Source organism: Microtus oregoni, unplaced genomic scaffold (genome assembly GCF_018167655.1).
Source record: "Microtus oregoni isolate MIOR12 unplaced genomic scaffold, Mior012 000011F_ref0000422, whole genome shotgun sequence".
Taxonomy (NCBI): Eukaryota; Metazoa; Chordata; class Mammalia; order Rodentia; family Cricetidae; genus Microtus; species Microtus oregoni.
Window position 1 is genome coordinate 11,266,944 of NW_024543070.1, and position 18,282 is coordinate 11,285,225.

The following is an 18,282-nucleotide window of genomic DNA, read 5'->3' on the forward strand; positions in this document are numbered from 1 at the left end:
GCACTGTCTCACCACCTTTTCAAGAGGGAGAGAATCATGCTCTTACCGACTCCTGGGTACTTATTTTATTTCATTTCATTTTTGTAGCTGGAAGCTGAGGCTGTGTTCCGTGCCATCACCATTGCCAGCCAGACCAACTGCCCCCTCTATGTCACAAAGGTCATGAGCAAGAGCGCAGCTGATCTCATCTCACAAGCCAGGAAGAAAGGTGATTAGTGCTTTTGGTTGTGAACCTCCTACTGCACCGTGTGGCTCCGCCTCTCTGGCTGTCCACTGTAATAGAAACGGCGCCTTTTCCCTTCCTTGCCTGCTCTCTAGGAAGCCTCTATCTACAGCTGGAGTTCTGAGGTTTCTCCTATCTGGAATATATGCAAACTGAGGCTCAGGAAGGTGAAGTAATTTGCCGGAAATAACAGCATGAATTAATTTCTCCCTCTCACTTTCCATTTGTCCGATGTCAGTTAACATTATCTGAACTTTATAAATAGACTTACCAGTCAATGTTATGCTAAATAGACATGCCAGTCAATATTATACTAAGTGTAGAAGTCAAAGATCCAGGCAAAATTGGCTTCCACAAGCAACCTAAAAAGCAAAACATTGGTTGTAACTGGGACATAATTAGCCTGCAGGTTTCAGCAATAACATCAGTACTTTAAGGCTTTCGCTGTTTTCTTGGTTCACTTTTCTCCCTGGTGATTTTATGATCAGTATTAACAGTGACAGGAATAGAAGATATGGGGAGTGGGGTGGGAGAGGGAGGAGAATCTACTGTCCTCAATTCCCAGTGAAGGATGCAATGAAGAAATGACTCAAGCAAGCATCTAAGAATATTGTGATTATCTTTTCTGGGGTCTGTGTGAATCGCTGAATCCAAGCATTGCCCTAAAGACAGCATTGTCTGGCCAGTTCTGAGAGCACTCGTCACAGAGGTGAGGCCAGTGCAAGTTAATTTAGAAAGGAGTGGAATGACCTTGACGCTGTGGTCTTCATGGCCAGGGCTCCGTCCTCATTGCCTTTCTGTCCTCTGCTGGTAACTGGGGCTTGCTGTGTCTTGAGTCCCATTTCGAAGCTTTTTTTAAAAAATATATATATATATATATATATATATATATATATATATATATATATATATATATATAAATTTTGTGTCTTGTCCTTAGTGATAGCCTCAGGGGCTGAGTTGTGAGCAACTGTGTAAGTAAACAGTACTTGAGAAAATGGAGGTGTGGGCTATGTTTGCTGGCGAAAGAAGATGATCCCGGCAGTCGTGCATTTGCTATTGCTGTGTGCTGATGGTCATCTGCTAGCAGAGACCCAGGATGAGTGACTCATCCCTAAGGGGTCCTGTGGAGCTTCCATGTGGGCATGACTTAGGGTGCTTAAGGAGAGCCCCGCTGACTTCTAGCAGTGCTTCTCAGCTCTCCAGCTTTCTGGAGATGGGTACCCCTTATTCTATGGGAGAATAATCTTTCTAGGTGTCCAGATGTCTTCCTAGCGGTCAGGTTCTGGGGTATTTCCCATTTCTCCATGATCATGGTAAACCTGCTTTGTTGGCTTTCGGTTGGTAATGATGCTACCCCGCTAGATAGAGGTGTTCAGGGAAACCAGGCGAGCAGTTAAATACTCCTTACTACAAGTAGGGTGAGAAGGGTTGGACAAAGGAAGAGGACAAGAGCCCCCATACTCACTCAGCCCTGACCACCCAGTACATTAGGCTTTCATTCCCTACTGGAGTCCTATGCTCAGAATAACCAGGGAGCCCCAAGGATGGATTGTTTTCAAGTGTGGTGTTCTTACTTCTCATTTCATGGTAGAAATTCTTTCCATTAGCCTTCCGGCAGGTGACTTTCTAATAAGGGAAACTCACTCACACAGTTGTGTCTGCAGGGTGAAGGAGATGTGTAACTTGGTGACAGAGCAGGGGCGGGATACTGAAGCTGGGAATGTCTTTTGGACAGCCATTCTCAGGGAGAATTGAGAGCACCTCTAGCAGGAAGATGGAGTATGGATTTGTTCCTTCCTTCTGAATCTCTGTTCCTGTTCAAATCCCAAAGGACCTCATCACCCATCACCATCTTCAATGCTTAAAGAGTACTAAAATGCTCTTAACAACTCGGATGCTCATAATTGATCCTAAAAAGTTACAGGGGTAGAGGTCATCTCTCTGTGTACAAAAGTACTTGAGTAGAAGTTCAAAGGCCTAGGCCAGTCTTCTCCCCCCCCCCACACACACACACACAGAGAGAGAGAGAGAGAGAGAGAGAGAGAGAGAGAGCAATACAATAAAGTGATGAAATTAAAATTCTAAACACAGAATTCTCAACTCTGAGGCATGTGATAAGGTTTATTATTATCACCCTGCTTAGAATGAAGAAATTGATGGAATCAGCTGGGGGGTGCAGTGTCCAAGCTCAGATACAATAGAGAAATTGACTTTCTTCAATGTCTCTCCTAAATGTAGTCCCAAGGAACAGCTGCTCCTCTCTTTAGGGATGTGTTTCTTGTGGTAGCTGAGTGTTTTCCTTAAATTTCACTTCTTCATTTCTTCCAGGCCCATCTTTATATCAATCATTGTTAACACCATCCCTTAAGGCAGGGATGCATATGTGAACCACCAGTATTTTTTTCTTTTTTCATGTGGTAGACATTACTAATCAGTCATGGATGTTTTCTAACAAAAGCAGAAGCACTGTTAGAATTTTTTTCCCTACCTAGTATTCCAGGATGTCCTTACCAATTGATTGAAGTTGAAATGAAACCAAACCTGGCTATGAAACCTCCTAAAATATGATTGTGCAAACTCTTGATGGCAGAAGGCAGAAAAAGATGAAGTTTAAATGATTAAAGATGTCCAAGACTTATCTGCATATTTCTATCGCAAGACGCTGAGGCAGAGAAATGAAGGACCAACCAACTTTGGAAAGAAGCATTTCCTTCTGAATCACTATCTGTCTCTTTTTTTAAACATTCAATACTAGCTCGATACTGCATCCAAGGGCCAGCCCCATCTTAATGCATTTCATATCGTTGGGACTCCAGTACCAAGTCATTGTTCGTCATGGTGACAGATACATAGTTGAGGGAAACAATAATTCAAAAATCAAACAATGACAAAATAAAAACATACAAGAGCTCTTATCCTCCAGAATGGGTTTTACACTGTAGGGTCAAATCTTGTCTTTGTAGCAGGAGGAGCTGGGAGTTCCAGGCAAAATGGAGCACACTCAGGACTTTGGACCTCTACAGTGGAAAAGCATAGGCAAGAAAGAAACCAGTACTGGGGAGAAGTCTCAGTGGGTTAAGTGTCTGTCTTGCAAGCATGAGGACTTGAGCAGCAAGCGTGGTGACCTGCCCTTGTAGTCATAGCTCTGGGATGGTCAAGACAAGAGGCCCCCTGGAACTTGCTGGCAAGTTAATCTTGTCCAGTTGCTGGGCTGCCAGTTTGGTGACAGACCCCGCCCCAAAAAGTAAGATGGAGGACAATGGAGAAAGGCATCCAACATTGGCCTCTGGACTCTCTATACCCATGTGTACACATGCATAGATACCTTCCGAAAGGACTTGTACTCACATGCAAAACACACACAGAGACACACATGCACACAAGAAATTAATATTTATTGAGCATCTATCATGTGCCAGGTCCTTCACGTATGCTAAGTCCTTTCACAAGTCTGTGAAGTAAACAGCATCTCATATCCTCAGTTCTAGAACAAATTTTTTGACAGTTTAATATTTCAAAATGAGCATGACTCTTGTAATCTGTATAATCAGTATATAGTTTTATTTTCTTCATGTCAAATTTATAATTCCTTTCAAAGGTTTACTGCCACACTTATAACTAGTTACCTATGATTGTTTACAGAATACGAATTTGTTAACGGTTACTAGAAAAACAGACTAAAAAAAGCTGTGAATAGAAACTTGAACACCAGGGTTGCCTCACTTTAGAAACAAAGCCTTGAGGAGACTTAGAGGTCTGATTAGATATGCTGGAGCATTATATATTTCTTGTGAACCTGACGTCCACTCCTTCCAGGAAATGTGGTCTTTGGTGAACCCATCACTGCCAGTCTCGGGATAGATGGAACCCATTACTGGAGTAAGAACTGGGCCAAGGCAGCAGCATTTGTGACATCTCCACCTCTGAGCCCCGATCCAACCACACCTGACTACATCAACTCCTTGCTGGCCAGGTTGGTGCAGGAATATCATGTGTTCTGTGGAATCATCTTGGGGCCACCTGGGATGGGGGATAATAGTGTGCTCTAGGTGGTAGATTAGAGCCTGCAGCATCAAATTCTCCTGTAGCCTTGACTACAGAAAACTGGCTGTTCTACATCTCACAACCGATGCCAGTTTCAGTGTGAATCATGGTCCTAGCTGTTGATTCCTGTAATGTGCCAAGTTTGTACTCACCCTTGTCCCTTATAACAACTTTATGAGTGAGCGCTATTATCACCATTTTACAGATTAAGCAATTGATAGTCAAGGCACTTAAAGTTATTTGTCAGAACTCAAAGTGTTTGTCATGATGACACTTACCCAGTAATTATAGGGAGACTCAATTTCAGGCTACTGGTCATTTGAGTTCTTATATTTTTACGTGTGTGTGTGTGTGTGTGTGTGTGTGTGTGTGTATTTATACTAAGCTTCATGCCTACACACAAATGCTTGCCTGCTTGTCTTTATGTGTGAAGCTGCCTGCTGAGGCCAGAAGAAGGGATTAGATAACATGGACTAGTTAGAGCCAGTTGCGAGTCACCTAGTGTGACTGCTGAGAACCAAACCAGGATCCTTTGCAGCACCAGCAATAACCACTAAGTCATCTCTCTAGCCCTCATCTGATTCTTGGTTATTTGTCACAGTAGACATGATCCAATTCTTCTTCTTTGCTTTCTGGATGGGTAACTGATCCCTGAGATGGGAGAAAACTACCCACGCTCACTCACACAGCTTAGTAAGGGATAGAGATTTCAAATCCCTCGCCAAGTGTTACCCCGCTATCTCTCCTAGTCATGTGATGCTTTCTACTTTTCCAGTGGGGATCTGCAGCTCTCTGGAAGTGCCCACTGTACCTTCAGCACTGCCCAGAAAGCCATCGGGAAGGACAACTTCACAGCCATCCCTGAGGGCACCAATGGTGTGGAGGAGCGTATGTCTGTCATCTGGGACAAGGCTGTGGTAAGGGGCTGAGGTGGTCATGGGAGGGTGGCCCAGCCTAAAATATCAATGGACCAAATCAAAGCCACTGGCACCAATCAAGCTAAGGCACTGCCACTCAGGGATGCTCTAGAGAGGATGCTTATGGTATGGGGTAGGTCTAGACCTGATGAAATGTCCATGGAACCAGGTTGCTCATGTGGCTTCCGACCTCACCTTCTAGATATGACTCCTGAGGTCTAGAACTCTAAGGCAGCTTCCATACATTTAATTTCTTCATCTGATTTCTTGAATGATCTGTGCTTAAAATGATTGTGAATCCATTCTTGGTGTTTGAAGAGCTTTATAACTTCTTTCGAAAGGGTTAGGTATGATGCTTTGAAGCGACAAGCAATGCATTAGGTTTGGTGTTTAATGCCACCAGGTCACACCAAAGGTATCTCACACTGAGGGTGTTTGAACCCCACCAGATTATAGGAGAAATTGACTCTTAGTATCTCTTGGCTAAGTAGTATCTTTTTATCTTCTCTCTTTGTATCATAAAGACTGATGAAAGAAATAACCATGTCAATGAAACACTTCCCAAGATTTTAGTAAAAGTCATAAGAAATCCATTGTACAGTTACCCTGTCCCCATGTGTAATGCCACTACAGTGTCTTTGAAAATTTAATTTCTTGTTCATCTACACAGGCAAGCTGACAAGATCCCTTTCTTGACTTCTAGAAAGCTGCCTTAGTTAGGGTTTCTATTGCTGTAACAAAACACTCTGTCCAAAAGAAAAGCTGGGGAGGAAAGGGTTTCCTTGGCTTATACTTCATTCAGCATTGCTGTTCACCACTGAAGGAAGTCAGGACAGGGCCGGATCCTGGAGGCAGGAGCTGATGTAGAGGTCATGGAGGGAATCTGCCTACTGGCTTGTTTCCCATGGCTTGTTTAGCCCACCTTCTTATAGAACTCCGGGCCAGAAGCCCAGGGATGGCAACAACCACTATGGGTGGGTGGACCCTCCCCCATTGGTAACTAATTGAGAAAATACCTTACAGCAGGATCTCAAGGAGGTATTTCCTCAGCTGAGGCTCCTTCTTCTGATGACTCTAGCTTGTGTCAAGTTGACACACAAAATCATCCAGTACAGAAGCTTAGGGATGGTTCAAAAGCTAATTCTTTCTATCTTCAGACTTTGTTTCAGGAAAAGAGAAAGGATAAACTTTTTGTCCCTTCTCTCACATGGTTGGCTTTTGTCTGCTTTTAAATATTTGTTTATTTTACATCCCAACTGCAGTCGTTTCTCTTCTCTCTTCTCCCAGTCCCTCCTCCACCTTCCCTCTGTACTCCCTAATCCACTCCTCCTCCACTTCTAATCAGAAAATTGCAGCCTTCCCATGGATATCAACAGAAAATGGTATACCAGGTCGTAGTAACACTGAGCACCTTCCATCCATCGTATTAAGGCTGGATGAGGTGACCCAGTATGAGCAAAAGCTATCAAAAGAATCAAAGACAGCCCCTACTTTCACTGCTAGGAGTCCCACAAAAAGACCAAGCTACACAACTGTCACATATATGCAGAGGGTCTAGGTCAGTCCCATGCAGGCTCCCTGGTTGTTGGTTCAGTCTCTGTGAGTTTCTACGAGCCAAGGTTAGTTGATTCTGTGGGTTTTCTTGTGGTGTCTTTGACCCCTTGTCTCCTACAATTCTTCCTCCATCTCTTCAGCAGGATTCCCTGAGCTCTGCCTAATGTTTGGTCGTGGGTCCACATCTGTTTCCATTAGCTACTGGATGAAGCTTTTCTGATGACAAGTGGACTAGGCACCAATCTATGAGTGTAGCAGAGTATTGTTAGTCATCATTACATTGTCATTTTTTTCTCCAGTTGTGTTTGGTTCTATCCTAGATTTCTGGGCCAAATAGCTTCTGGATCCTGTCACCCCAGACAGCGTCAAGGGTGGGCTCACTCTTGTGGTGTGTGTGCATGTGAGGCTGGGCCAGTCATTGGTTGGCTACTCCCACAACATTTTATCTTTACAAATCCTATGTGAATTTGTTAAAAAAAATAATGTAAAAGATAGATATGCTGCATACAGATATTCTTGTCAATATGAAACCCATAACTGCTCCCTAAGATTAACCCCTAGAGAGTCATAGATGACTTACTGTGTAAGAGAACTCTGTGATGGTCACAGGACAACAAAATCACCACCAACACACTTTTCAAAATATATCCTCATTATGTAGCAATGCTCAACTTTAGCTTTTTACTGGGCAGCCTGATTCATGCGCAACAAAGGTCACTCAGAAACCTCAGACACATACCTGAAAAAAAGGCAAGTAATTCAACAACACAGGCATAACCATGGCCACCGTCTGTAAAGTCTCACATACCTAACACACATATCTGAACATACAAATATACACATATACCTAAAGAACAGGCTCACACTCATTTTTTCTGTAAAATCTCTCAGGTCTTTTTTTTTTTGGAATTTAGTAGAAATAAATGCTTAAGTAAAGTAAATGCATGTAGCTAGAACAAAAAAGCGCTGTCTAGAAGTCACTTCCATGTCAAGTCGCATGTTTCCACATTTGCCCTGTGACGTTCAGACTGCCCATGGGACCCCATGCTTGCTGGATAGATGTGCTCAGTACCTTTGTACTCCTGGGCCTCTGTGGTCACTTTGCTCTGAGCTTGGAAACCTTGCACTGATAGAAGAGCTGCCATCGACCTGGAGACAGGCACAGACACGTCACTTTTGTATTGCAATAGGCCACGGGAAAGATGGATGAAAATCAGTTTGTGGCTGTGACAAGCACCAATGCTGCTAAGATATTCAACCTGTACCCACGCAAGGGGAGAATAGCCGTGGGCTCTGACAGTGACCTGGTCATCTGGGATCCAGATGCTGTGAAGATCGTCTCTGCCAAGAACCACCAGTCGGTGAGGCATGGGCTGGTGGGATGGAGGCTGTGTATAGAGCTGACTTGGTGGGTCAGGCTCAGAGACTAGGGTAGACAGCAACAATAACCTAGACCTGAAGAGCTTTTGGTTTTGTCTGTGTATTGCTTGGTTTTGAAATCAAGATCTTCTGCTCAGTCAGGCTCTAAATTTGAATTGCTGATAATCTTACTTTTATAAAAGAGGCACATGTTCCCAAGTCCAGTTTGTCTTGAGTTTTATTGGCATAAGAAAACCTTAAACTGTTTCTTTCTCCTGTTTTCTGGGGTGAAGTAGTCAGCAGAGGGGCTCTGCCCTCCTAGCCCCTCGGGGTGGGGTTGGAGACAGAGGCAGAGAGGAGAAACTCCTCCACAGGCTTCCAAGATTGTAGAGGCTCAGACACACTTTATGTTTTGAATGAAGAGAAAGTTAAATATCTTCATTATTCACTCCGATTCTCCTAGAAGATTGAAACCCAAATCTAACACCTTAAAGAGGAACTGACTGCTTGGTAGTAAAAATAATTCTTGAAGGGATTAGATGTCAGGCACCTTGCTTTCTATTCAGTGACTCTCATGAGCCGTGACTACATTTGGGTGGGCACTCTTACCTTCTTTTTGAAGTTTTGCCTAGTTTCTAGAAGTGCATAGAAAGTAAATAATTTATGTAGCTGGTGGTGGAGCTGACATTCAAATCCTAGAACCAAGCCAGTACCCTCAATCCCTACAGAGCTGTCCTCCTACTGAACAAGTGAGGAAGGTAGGCAGAAACCATGTTTTGGGTAGTATTGCCCTTCGCTTAAACACCAAGTCCTGTTGTGTTATGGAATTTGGCACTGGGAGGAGCCAAAGGCCATGTGATGCTTCCCTTACCACTCAGCACAGGTTCCCTATGCAGCAGCACACCTGGGAGTCTTGTAGCTGAGTTTCCAATACAGCCCCAGTGGAAACAGAATTTCAGTTTAAAGATCTTAATAACAAGTAAGGCACATGTCTTTGCTTGAGGCATCTTTATTCAGACTATGTTAGTCTCCTGTTGTTCCTTACCCAAGCAGCCAGGGGTGTCCCGAGCTTTGCACGGCTCTAATTGGTGACTCAGTTCCTAGAGATACTGAAGGCAGGGCCCAAAACACAGAAGGTAACCCCACTCCTCTTTCTTTTCACCCCATACCTGTGGTCTGACTTTGTCCTCATCCCTGAATCCAGGTTGCAGAATACAACATCTTTGAAGGGATGGAGCTGCGCGGGGCACCTCTGGTGGTTATCTGCCAGGGCAAGATCATGCTGGAAGACAGCAACCTGCATGTGACCCAGGGGGCTGGCCGCTTCATTCCCTGCAGCCCCTTCTCGGACTATGTCTATAAGCGCATTAAAGCCAGGAGGAAGGTGAGTGCCAAGGAGGCATAGTGGTTAGGGAGAGAATGGGATCGCATTCAGTGCCTAGGACTCAGAGGGCCAGCCTTCCTAGACCCTCGCAGGGAAAGGCATGGTAGTAGCTCATTGCTGAAGAAGTACTGCACAGGACCCACAGGCTACAAGGAAGACTTCTAACAATGTTTTGGTCTAAGGCAGTTTTTATTTCCCCAGATAATTTCTCCACGTTATTATAGTCCTTCAGTTTAAAATTTAAAGGAGTTGATATTATGATAGCATATTTTCATAGAAAAATTATTCCAAAAGGCTTATAATGAGAACAGGTTGACACCCAGGCCATCTCTCTTCCAGACTGCCCAAGGTTGCTTGGCTAGATAAAATGCCCACAATCTTCCCTCTCTCTGTCCCTCCCCACAATTCTCTTTCTCTCTTTCTCCCTCCCCCCAACTCTCTTTCTCTCTCTCCCTCCCCCCAACTCTCTTTCTCTCCCTCTCTCTCTCCTTCCCTTCCCCCTCTCTCTCCCCCTCTCTCTTTTCCTCCCCCCCCTCTCTCTCTCCTTCCCTCACCCCTCTCTCTCCCTCCCCCCTCTCTCTCTCTTTCCCTCCCCCCTTTCTCTCTCCTTCCCTCCCTCTCTCTCCCCGTCTCTCCTTCCCTTTCTCTCTCTCTCCCTCTCTCCCCCTGCTCTCTCTCCACACACTCACACACATACTTACACAAACATTTACACACATACACACGTATACATTCACATACACACAGACACAGAGAGAGAAGAGAGAGAGGGGAGTTTGGGTTGTTGTAGAGCTAGGGCCTGGCTTTTCCTTCGGAGCCCCTCTTCTCCTTCTCCAGCTTTCAGGCATTCTTGGAACTTGAGGGCTCCACAAAGCAAAGTTAGCGCAGGCCCTGAGGCTGAGAGGAAGGTGTGAAATGTGAGCGCCCTCCTCCAGTTTTGTCTTACTAGAAAAAGGGAAAAAAGTCAAACTAGCCCAGTATAGACATTTTTTTTTGTTTGTTTTGTTTTGTTTTTCCAGACAGGGTTTCTCTGTAGCTTTGGAGCCTGTTGTCCTTGAACTTGCTCTAAAGACCAGGCTGGCCTTTTACTCACAGAGATCCACCTGTGTCTGCCTCCCAAGTGCTGGGATTAAAAGTGTGTGCCTCCACCACCCAGCCATTATAGACTTTTTATTATTATTAAGACTTAGATTCTGGGACCACAGAAAGGCCATAGCTACAGCATTACCTGGGTGGGGAATGCCGACCCATTTCTCATCCCAATGGGGCAGCTGCACTGTGCCCAGGTCACTGCCCAGAATACAGGACTAGGGCTCCCTCCATGGAGGTTTCATCGTGGCCCATCTTCACTGTCGGGCTCATAGGAATGCATGGTCCCATTGCCAGACTATGGCCAGCAATGCAATGACGCTTGCAATGCATGCAGGCTCTGCTCCCGCCGTGGGTGGTCTCACCACGTTAATCTCATAGACCATAAATGCCCCTGGGGGAACACAGCATGACTCACAAAGCTAGGAACCCCAGCTCTGCATAATTCCAACACAGAACACATAGTTGATTGATACTTCTGGCTGACTCCACAGTCCCCGGGCAAGTTCACAGCCAAAGGGCAGTGGGTCAGACCACAGACTCTTCAGTTTAGGGCTTCACAGCCTGACATGTGAAAAGCCCTAAAAACTCACTGGTGGGTCTCTCATGGGACCTCATGCTGGCAGTGTATGTGACCTCGTCTGAGACTCTGGTCCTTCCTGCTGGCTCTTCTCCAGCAGTCCAGATAGCAGAACTCTCTTCCATCATGTTCTTGCTTCCAGCTAGCCATGTTTTCGGATTCCTCTGCAGCCAACATTGCCATCTATATCAGGGTTTATTCTACACTCAGCTGTTTCCTTCCCCCAAGCCCAACACCATCTAAAGGCATTTGATCCCAGAATACCAGTGGTTCTCAACCTGGGGGTGCGGTTGAATGATTCTGGTGGCCTATGACCATTGGAAAACACGTTTTTACATTACGATTCATGACAGAAGCATAATTGCAGTGATGAAGTAGCAGTGAAAATAATTTCATGACTTGGGGGAGGGGTCACCACCACATGAGAAGCTGTGTCAAAGGATTGCAGCCTTAGGAAGGTTGAGAATCACTGCTCTAGATGGAATCTCATGAATACAGAGGTCTTCATGATCTCCGCCCTCAATTTCTTGTGTTGATGTCTCTTATTTCACATCTGTTTCTGCTGGTTTCTCCTGGATTCCTCTCTCTACAACCTCTATTCCCTGATACACTCACACCTCCCAGAGCACATTCTATGCTGTTGGTTCACTGAATGTCAGACTGCCTGGTGATATGTTTCTCTGACTGCAGATGGCGGACCTGCATGCCGTCCCAAGGGGCATGTATGATGGGCCAGTGTTTGACTTGACCACCACTCCCAAGGGGGGCACCCCAGCTGGCTCTACTCGGGGCTCTCCCACTCGGCCAAACCCACCAGTGAGGAACCTCCACCAGTCGGGATTTAGCCTGTCAGGTGAGTGGAATGAGCTGATGAAGAGAGGCAAGGAGGAGGAGGAGAAAAGTCCAGTACCCCTAGCCTGCAAACTCAAGTGAAATGCATTTCCTGGCCCAGTGCTGGTGTTCTCTAAAGGAATCTGATCAGTGTTGGGAGCAGGAAAGGTTTTCTAATCAGCAAGTGGTCTTGGTAAGAAAGTCAAACAAGGCCTTGCCAGGTTCAAGGTCAAGTTCAAAAGCTAGCAAATTCTTCTTAGAGATTGGACCTAGCTAGTGCAGGGCAATGGAAGTGATCACCATGACTTGAGAGCAGTCTTCTCTGTCAGTGTATGAGAACTATGGTGTGTGTGTGTGTGTGTGTGTGTGTGTGTGTGTGTGTGTGCGCGCGCGTGCGTATGTGCGTGCGTGTGTGTGTTTAAATCTCAGTGTGCATGAAGCTCAGACTAGTTTTCATGTTCCTCAGCAGCAGCTTCTTGGAGCCTAGTTCCTCTCCATAGTGAAAATGATGCCAGCAATCGCATCCACTGACTTCCAGGGACTGCATATTTATCACGGGTTCCCTGTATTACCCATCTCATTGATTCTCCAAGAACTCTTTACTATAGAGAATGATAAATTTCTCCACAGTTGTCTTTAAATGGGGGTATGGGGGTAAATGTAGGTTTGCGTCTCTGTGATGGCAAAAGAATGTGCTAGGGAGCAATGTAACAAGACAGAAAAGACACTTTTACAGGGGAGGCCACAGCGTATAGAGAAAGGAAGGGAAGACGCAGGAGTAGAGACCATGGAGGAAAGGTTATGAGAGATTTAGGGAGAGCTGGAGAGAAAAGGGCTCAACATTTTGGGGTAATCCTGCCAAGCAGTGAAGGTAATTACTGTTGCCAAGCAGTTTGAAGTGTGTTCACCTTTATGGCCACACTAGTCCATAAACATTCAGGAACTCCTTTCTGTATGAGCTCTTCTAGCTGCATAAACAGGGGGCCTTGACTCTCCAGCTTGGTGGCCTTGAACCGACCTCTCCACTCTGGAATCCCTCCATCATGAAACAGTGAATTGTGTTTCTCCCAAACCACAGGAGTGAGGATGCAGTGGAATAGTCCGTGGGCTTTAACACAGGGCCAGCCACAGTCAGCAGAGGCAGCTGTCTCCATGCTCTTGCTAATATTGTTTATGTGTACAGCACCAGATGAACTCTAGGGAGTAATGTGTGCTTCCCTACCAAGACAGTATGAATAGGCGAAGTTCATGACTTGGTGTTAAGCTTCTTATGCACCAGGAAAGTTCTTAAGATCTACTGCTATTAAAGTTACTCACCATCTCTTTCCCCAATACCCTCTCTCTCCATGTTTCTCCCTGGGACTTTGTCTCCATCTGCAGGCACCCAAGTGGATGAGGGTGTCCGCTCCGCCAGCAAACGCATCGTGGCGCCCCCTGGAGGCCGTTCTAACATCACATCCCTGAGTTAAGCAAGCCCTCGCAAAGAGGGAGGCACAAGCAAGAAGAGATTTTTTTGAAGCCAAAATGGTACACCAATATTTAAGAAGGAAAGTGAATCCAAACAGTTGTGATCTAAAGAATCAATAAGCCTCAAGCCTTATGTTCCCCAATGTTATGCTCGCTTGCCTAGCTTTATGAATTGCTTTGATTTCTGTTGATGCATTACCTTGATTTCTTTGATCCCCCACCCCACTTACATGCATGCGATCAGACAGGCCACTAAGGTAGAGTCTGCATATTATAGTGTTGAGAGCGTATGTAGCGCTGCATCTTACGACAAGGGGACAGATGAAGCTGGGGCGTCGAAGTGGGGACGTCAAGAGTATGAACAAAAGGCACGAAGGTTTCTTTGGGTGATTGGGTGGTGGGAGCACAAAGGGGTTGGAGTGGGGTGTGTAGGAGGGAGGTGGGTGGGCTGGGGGAGCAGAAGGGCATTGCGTGTTGTGTTGATGATGTACATTCATTTCCACGGAGAATGGCCATGCGTGGCAGCTGGATGCTGCACCATAGTCCCCTGGGATCTGCAGAGAAGGCAGGAGGTCTTTGGTTTCTGGACATCATCACATCCTTGCCAAGTAGATTTTGTTTCTTTAATCATTTCTTAAGTGTTAGAATCCAGTCAGTTCTTCCACCTTTTAATGATGCCCGTGTTCGCTTGGGCCTCCTTCTCATGCTGCTTTCTAATCCTCTTGCTGGTTGTGACGACCACACAGGCTTCTAGAACACAGGGAGAGGTCTCCTTTCTTCCTTGGTGCTCAGCAAAGGCTGCCATAGAGAGTGCAGCACAGGCTCTGGTCGGGGAGAGCAGTGACGTTTCCACATCTTTCCTCTCGGTCCCGGGGAGGCTGCTCTTATGCTCCTGTCTGCAGGCTGAGGGGAGACACATGCTCTTGCCCACTGAGTTAGGATTTTGGCAGAGATAGAGTCAAGGGTGATGGGAGTGGCTCTCTCTTGACCTTCTCAGATCCAAACACATTCGGGAGTTTCCTTTCTGGAAAACGGGCTTTCTCAGTTATTCTTAATCTTGACCCCTGGTAGTAATGTTCTTTGGTAGTAAAGCAGAGATTTAGGGAAGCCAGCCTTGAGTAGCGGCAGAATACGATGTATAACCCTGTTTCCAATTCTAAGCCATGTGCTTCTACTTCTCCTGGCAGGTCCCAGGGCTGGGCTACCACTTTTTAATTGGTGCTAACATCTCCAGAGTGAGATGCAGGAAGTGATGCGATGTACCCTTCTTGACATGGCACAGAGGAGGAGAAGGCAGCAATGTTTGCACCTCCTTTGTCTGCCAGAATTGGAAGCCCATGCCCCTGCCACACTATTTCCAAAACCAATTGTGAACCAGGTTCTCTGAGCAAGGCAGGGTCTACAGAAGCCAGTAGGCTCTCCTGCAGGCAACATGCTATTAACCTTGGCTCGGACTTTGGTGCTGCGGAGGCCCACTTGGTAAGAAACAACACACTGTGGATTATCCTCTGAGGGTCAGAGCAGGGCCCACACGCCTTCTAAGAACTTAGGAGAAATCTCCATCTCCACCATCAAGTGATTTTTGTTTGTTTTCGTGTTTTTGGAGGTGGAGGGTTTTTGTTCATTTTGTTTTGTGGGGCTGGGCCATGGAGTCCAGGGCCTCCCACGTGCTAGGGAGGCCTCCTGCCACTGTGCCACACAGGGCCCCCAACCCTGACTGTCATAAAACTCAGAAGTAGTGAAACACGGATGGTTTGACTAAGAATGAATTTGGAAATAGCAGAGGAAGAGGATTTCCCTGAGCAAGCTAGTTTCTGCTCCAATCATGGCAAAGGCTTGTTCAACTTCCTAACAGGGAATTTTACTATTTTAGAGCTCTCATGGTGCTTTCAATTTAAAAGAACCTTTAGGAGAAGAAAATGAGGTGGATGTAGTCTTGAATTACAATTCAAAGATTTAGGGATTTCTCCAGGAACTCAGAAAGATTTTTACAGGGAGTGTTCTGGATCTGCAGCGTGTACACTATATATATACCTCAATAGCCAGGCTTGGCTGCAGTATAGGTTGTAGTACCACCTGTAGCCACCAGAGGGCGGAAGCGACATGTAAATTAACTACTTATGGGCCACCCCAACTGTGTGGTGGTTTCTCATGCCTGAGACAAACGGGTCCCTCCAGGGCCTCTCTGGTCATGAAAAATAACCTTCTCTGGGTTATCGGCACTGCACTTGGGACTGCCACAAAGTGCTGCTGTGCTGAAACTTTGTTCCACTCAAGCGTTTCTTTTGAGGGTTTCTTGAAGCCCTCAAGGTTGGCCGGCACCATCTTGGGATACCTCCCTTTCTTCATTCACTATTAGTAACACCCAAGCATAGAAATAGCCGAGAATCCCTTAACACCTCCTCCACTATTTTCTTAATATGATAATTTTTCTAAGCAGCTTGTTCCTTGAGTTAAATTTTTATATTTAAATTTGTTCTGCTGCTAGATACATCAGACAGCACCAGTCACAGGGGTTCCAGAAGGAAAACAACAAGGCATGAGAGCTTCCTTTAAGCTCACTGGCATTCTATCCGAGGGTGGGAGGACATGTTGGGTACTAACTTCTCTCAAGCAGCTTTTGTCATTCGGGCTTTCCACTCAGCCCCCTTCGAAGAAAACCATGTAATCTCCAAACCTCACGTTATTTCTCAGCCCCAGTGACAACCTGCTGACATTCATTCTGAAGGGCCACAGAGAGTGGTTGAGACCAGCTTTCTGGAGTGGTTAAAGCAGCTCCCACAGTGGAGATATTTCTTTTACTTCTAAGTTTTTGAAAATAATAGAATTATAGTGGTCCTCCAAAATATTCTTTCCCCCACTTCAAAGCCCAGTGGTTCTTTGGGTCATTTCTTCATGATGATACTCTGAAATCTTATCTCATCTCCCAAGACCTGAGTCCTAACTCTGGACTCCCTTCTGCTCATCCTACCAAGTCCCTACCAAGAGGCAAGTGCTTCTCAATATTGATTCCTGCCCCAAGCCCCCAGGTCTTCTCCCCTAGACAGCCCCAGCTTGTGCCCCGATGCAGTCACGGGCTGGCCGAGGCAGCCAGCGTTCCTCGTAATTCCCCTTTGAGACATGGTGTGTGGGTGTTCAGTTCTGTGTCTGGTGGCTATGGACCAACAGTGCGTCTCCCTGTGACCTGTGCTAGCTGTGAGGCAGCTCCGAAACTGAAGAGCTGTTTGGTTTGAACCGTGAAGAAAAACTGTGTATTGAGTTAGCTGAGATTAAAGAGACAAAAGCTCATCAAGTGACTGTTAATGTAAACCTGGTTATTAAAATAATTACAAAAATTACCAACACTGCTCTCCAGTCTTTTGTGCATGCAATACCGTTTCACCTAAGATACTGAAACTCGGGGAGACTGGGAGTTTCAGTGGTTGAGAGTGCTTGCTGTGGAAGGAATAAGGACTTGAGTTCCAATCCCAGTATTCACATAAAAAGCTGGCTATGATCACCATGTATGTCTGCAACCCTAGTATGTGGGTAAGATGGAGACAAGAGGATAACTGAGCTTCCTGACTCCAGGCTCAGGGAGAGAGAGACCTTGTTTCCTTGGGGGGAAGTGATAAAGCAGGACATCTGATGTCCTCCTCTGATCACCAGGATTATACATATAGATGACCAGCCACACAAAAGTGTACACGTTTAACACATACATGCACATACACCACATAAAAAATTACACAAGCCAAAGAGAAAGAACCCTCACAGTAAGACAGAGTTAGTAGATAAACCAACAGCAAACCTGCCTACAGTTTTCTTTGAGATTGAACCGTTGGTCATTAACCTGACAACAGCAATTGAAACTTTGGGGAATAATTAATGTTTTCTGATAAACAGTCACATTCATTATTACATAAAAATCATACATTGGGGGATAAGTCAACCTGACTCTAAGACAGAACTTGTAAAGGGTTGATTCGATCCCCAGCATGGCAAAAATAGAAGCAAACAACCAAAATAACCCACAAATAACAAAGAAATGAAAGTCCAGTTCTGGGCTCTTGGATCATTTTGGCTGCTGGGCCTCCACAACATCTCTCCCTGTGCTGGGAAATATCCCTGGGTAAAGTTCTTGTTTACGTAGGGCATTCAGTGGTGAGGTACCCATTGGTACATGGATGGGACTCAAAGTGGGGTTGTAGGCTGTCTGAAGAGCTCAGACAGAACTGGTCAGACACGGCATTGCTGACCAGTGTGAGCCCAGGCAACTTTCCATCTCAGTCCAGCTTTCCTGAAGAGGTGCTTCTGCCTTAGTAAAGCTCATTCCTTGTGGAGGCAAAACCAGTCATTGACATCTCCAGGTTTTTGTTTTCTCTCCCTAGTGAGCCCAGAAGAGAGATATTCCCTCCATATTCTCAGCCAAAGAGGATAAGTTTGTGAAGCCTGGTGAAGCCTGTCTCCTTTTCCATGACCAAGGAGCAGCTAAGCCTGGTAAAATCTTGAGTGGCTTTAAAAGGAGCCATCGGCACTTCCAACGATCTTAGTTAGGACTCGGTGTTTTGGGAAAGATGAAACAGCTTTTTGAAACATTGATGACAGAGACACATTGGCTAACCTTCATACCTATGGAGTCTGGAAGCGTTCAGCAGCTGAGTCACACTTGACCAGGTCAGGAATAGGAACACTGAACAGGGCTAAGAATAGCAAAGGCATTCTGGTTCCAAAGAACATTCAAGAACCAGCTCTCCAAACACAACAAAAACAGGGAACAAAAACCCAGGAAAATAAAGGGACCAGAGCAACCTGCAAAGTGAGATCACATAACTAAAGCTGGCACTCTTCA

General features: G+C 45.6%; 1 protein-coding gene across 2 annotated transcripts in view; it reads left to right on the top strand.

Annotated features, from left to right (window-relative positions):
* LOC121453416 (dihydropyrimidinase-related protein 3) overlaps positions 1–16,789 on the top strand; it is a 113,005-nt gene extending 96,216 nt beyond the window's left edge. For both annotated transcript variants that reach the window (XM_041660168.1, XM_041660169.1), the window contains exons 8-14: positions 88–208; positions 4,043–4,199; positions 5,046–5,187; positions 7,932–8,102; positions 9,305–9,484; positions 11,844–12,006; positions 13,365–16,789. In XM_041660168.1, coding sequence (XP_041516102.1) covers positions 88–208; positions 4,043–4,199; positions 5,046–5,187; positions 7,932–8,102; positions 9,305–9,484; positions 11,844–12,006; positions 13,365–13,453 — 1,023 coding nt within the window. In that variant the 3' untranslated portion in view covers positions 13,454–16,789. The remainder of the gene's footprint in view (positions 1–87; positions 209–4,042; positions 4,200–5,045; positions 5,188–7,931; positions 8,103–9,304; positions 9,485–11,843; positions 12,007–13,364) is intronic.
* Positions 16,790–18,282: the final 1,493 nt, after the last annotated feature.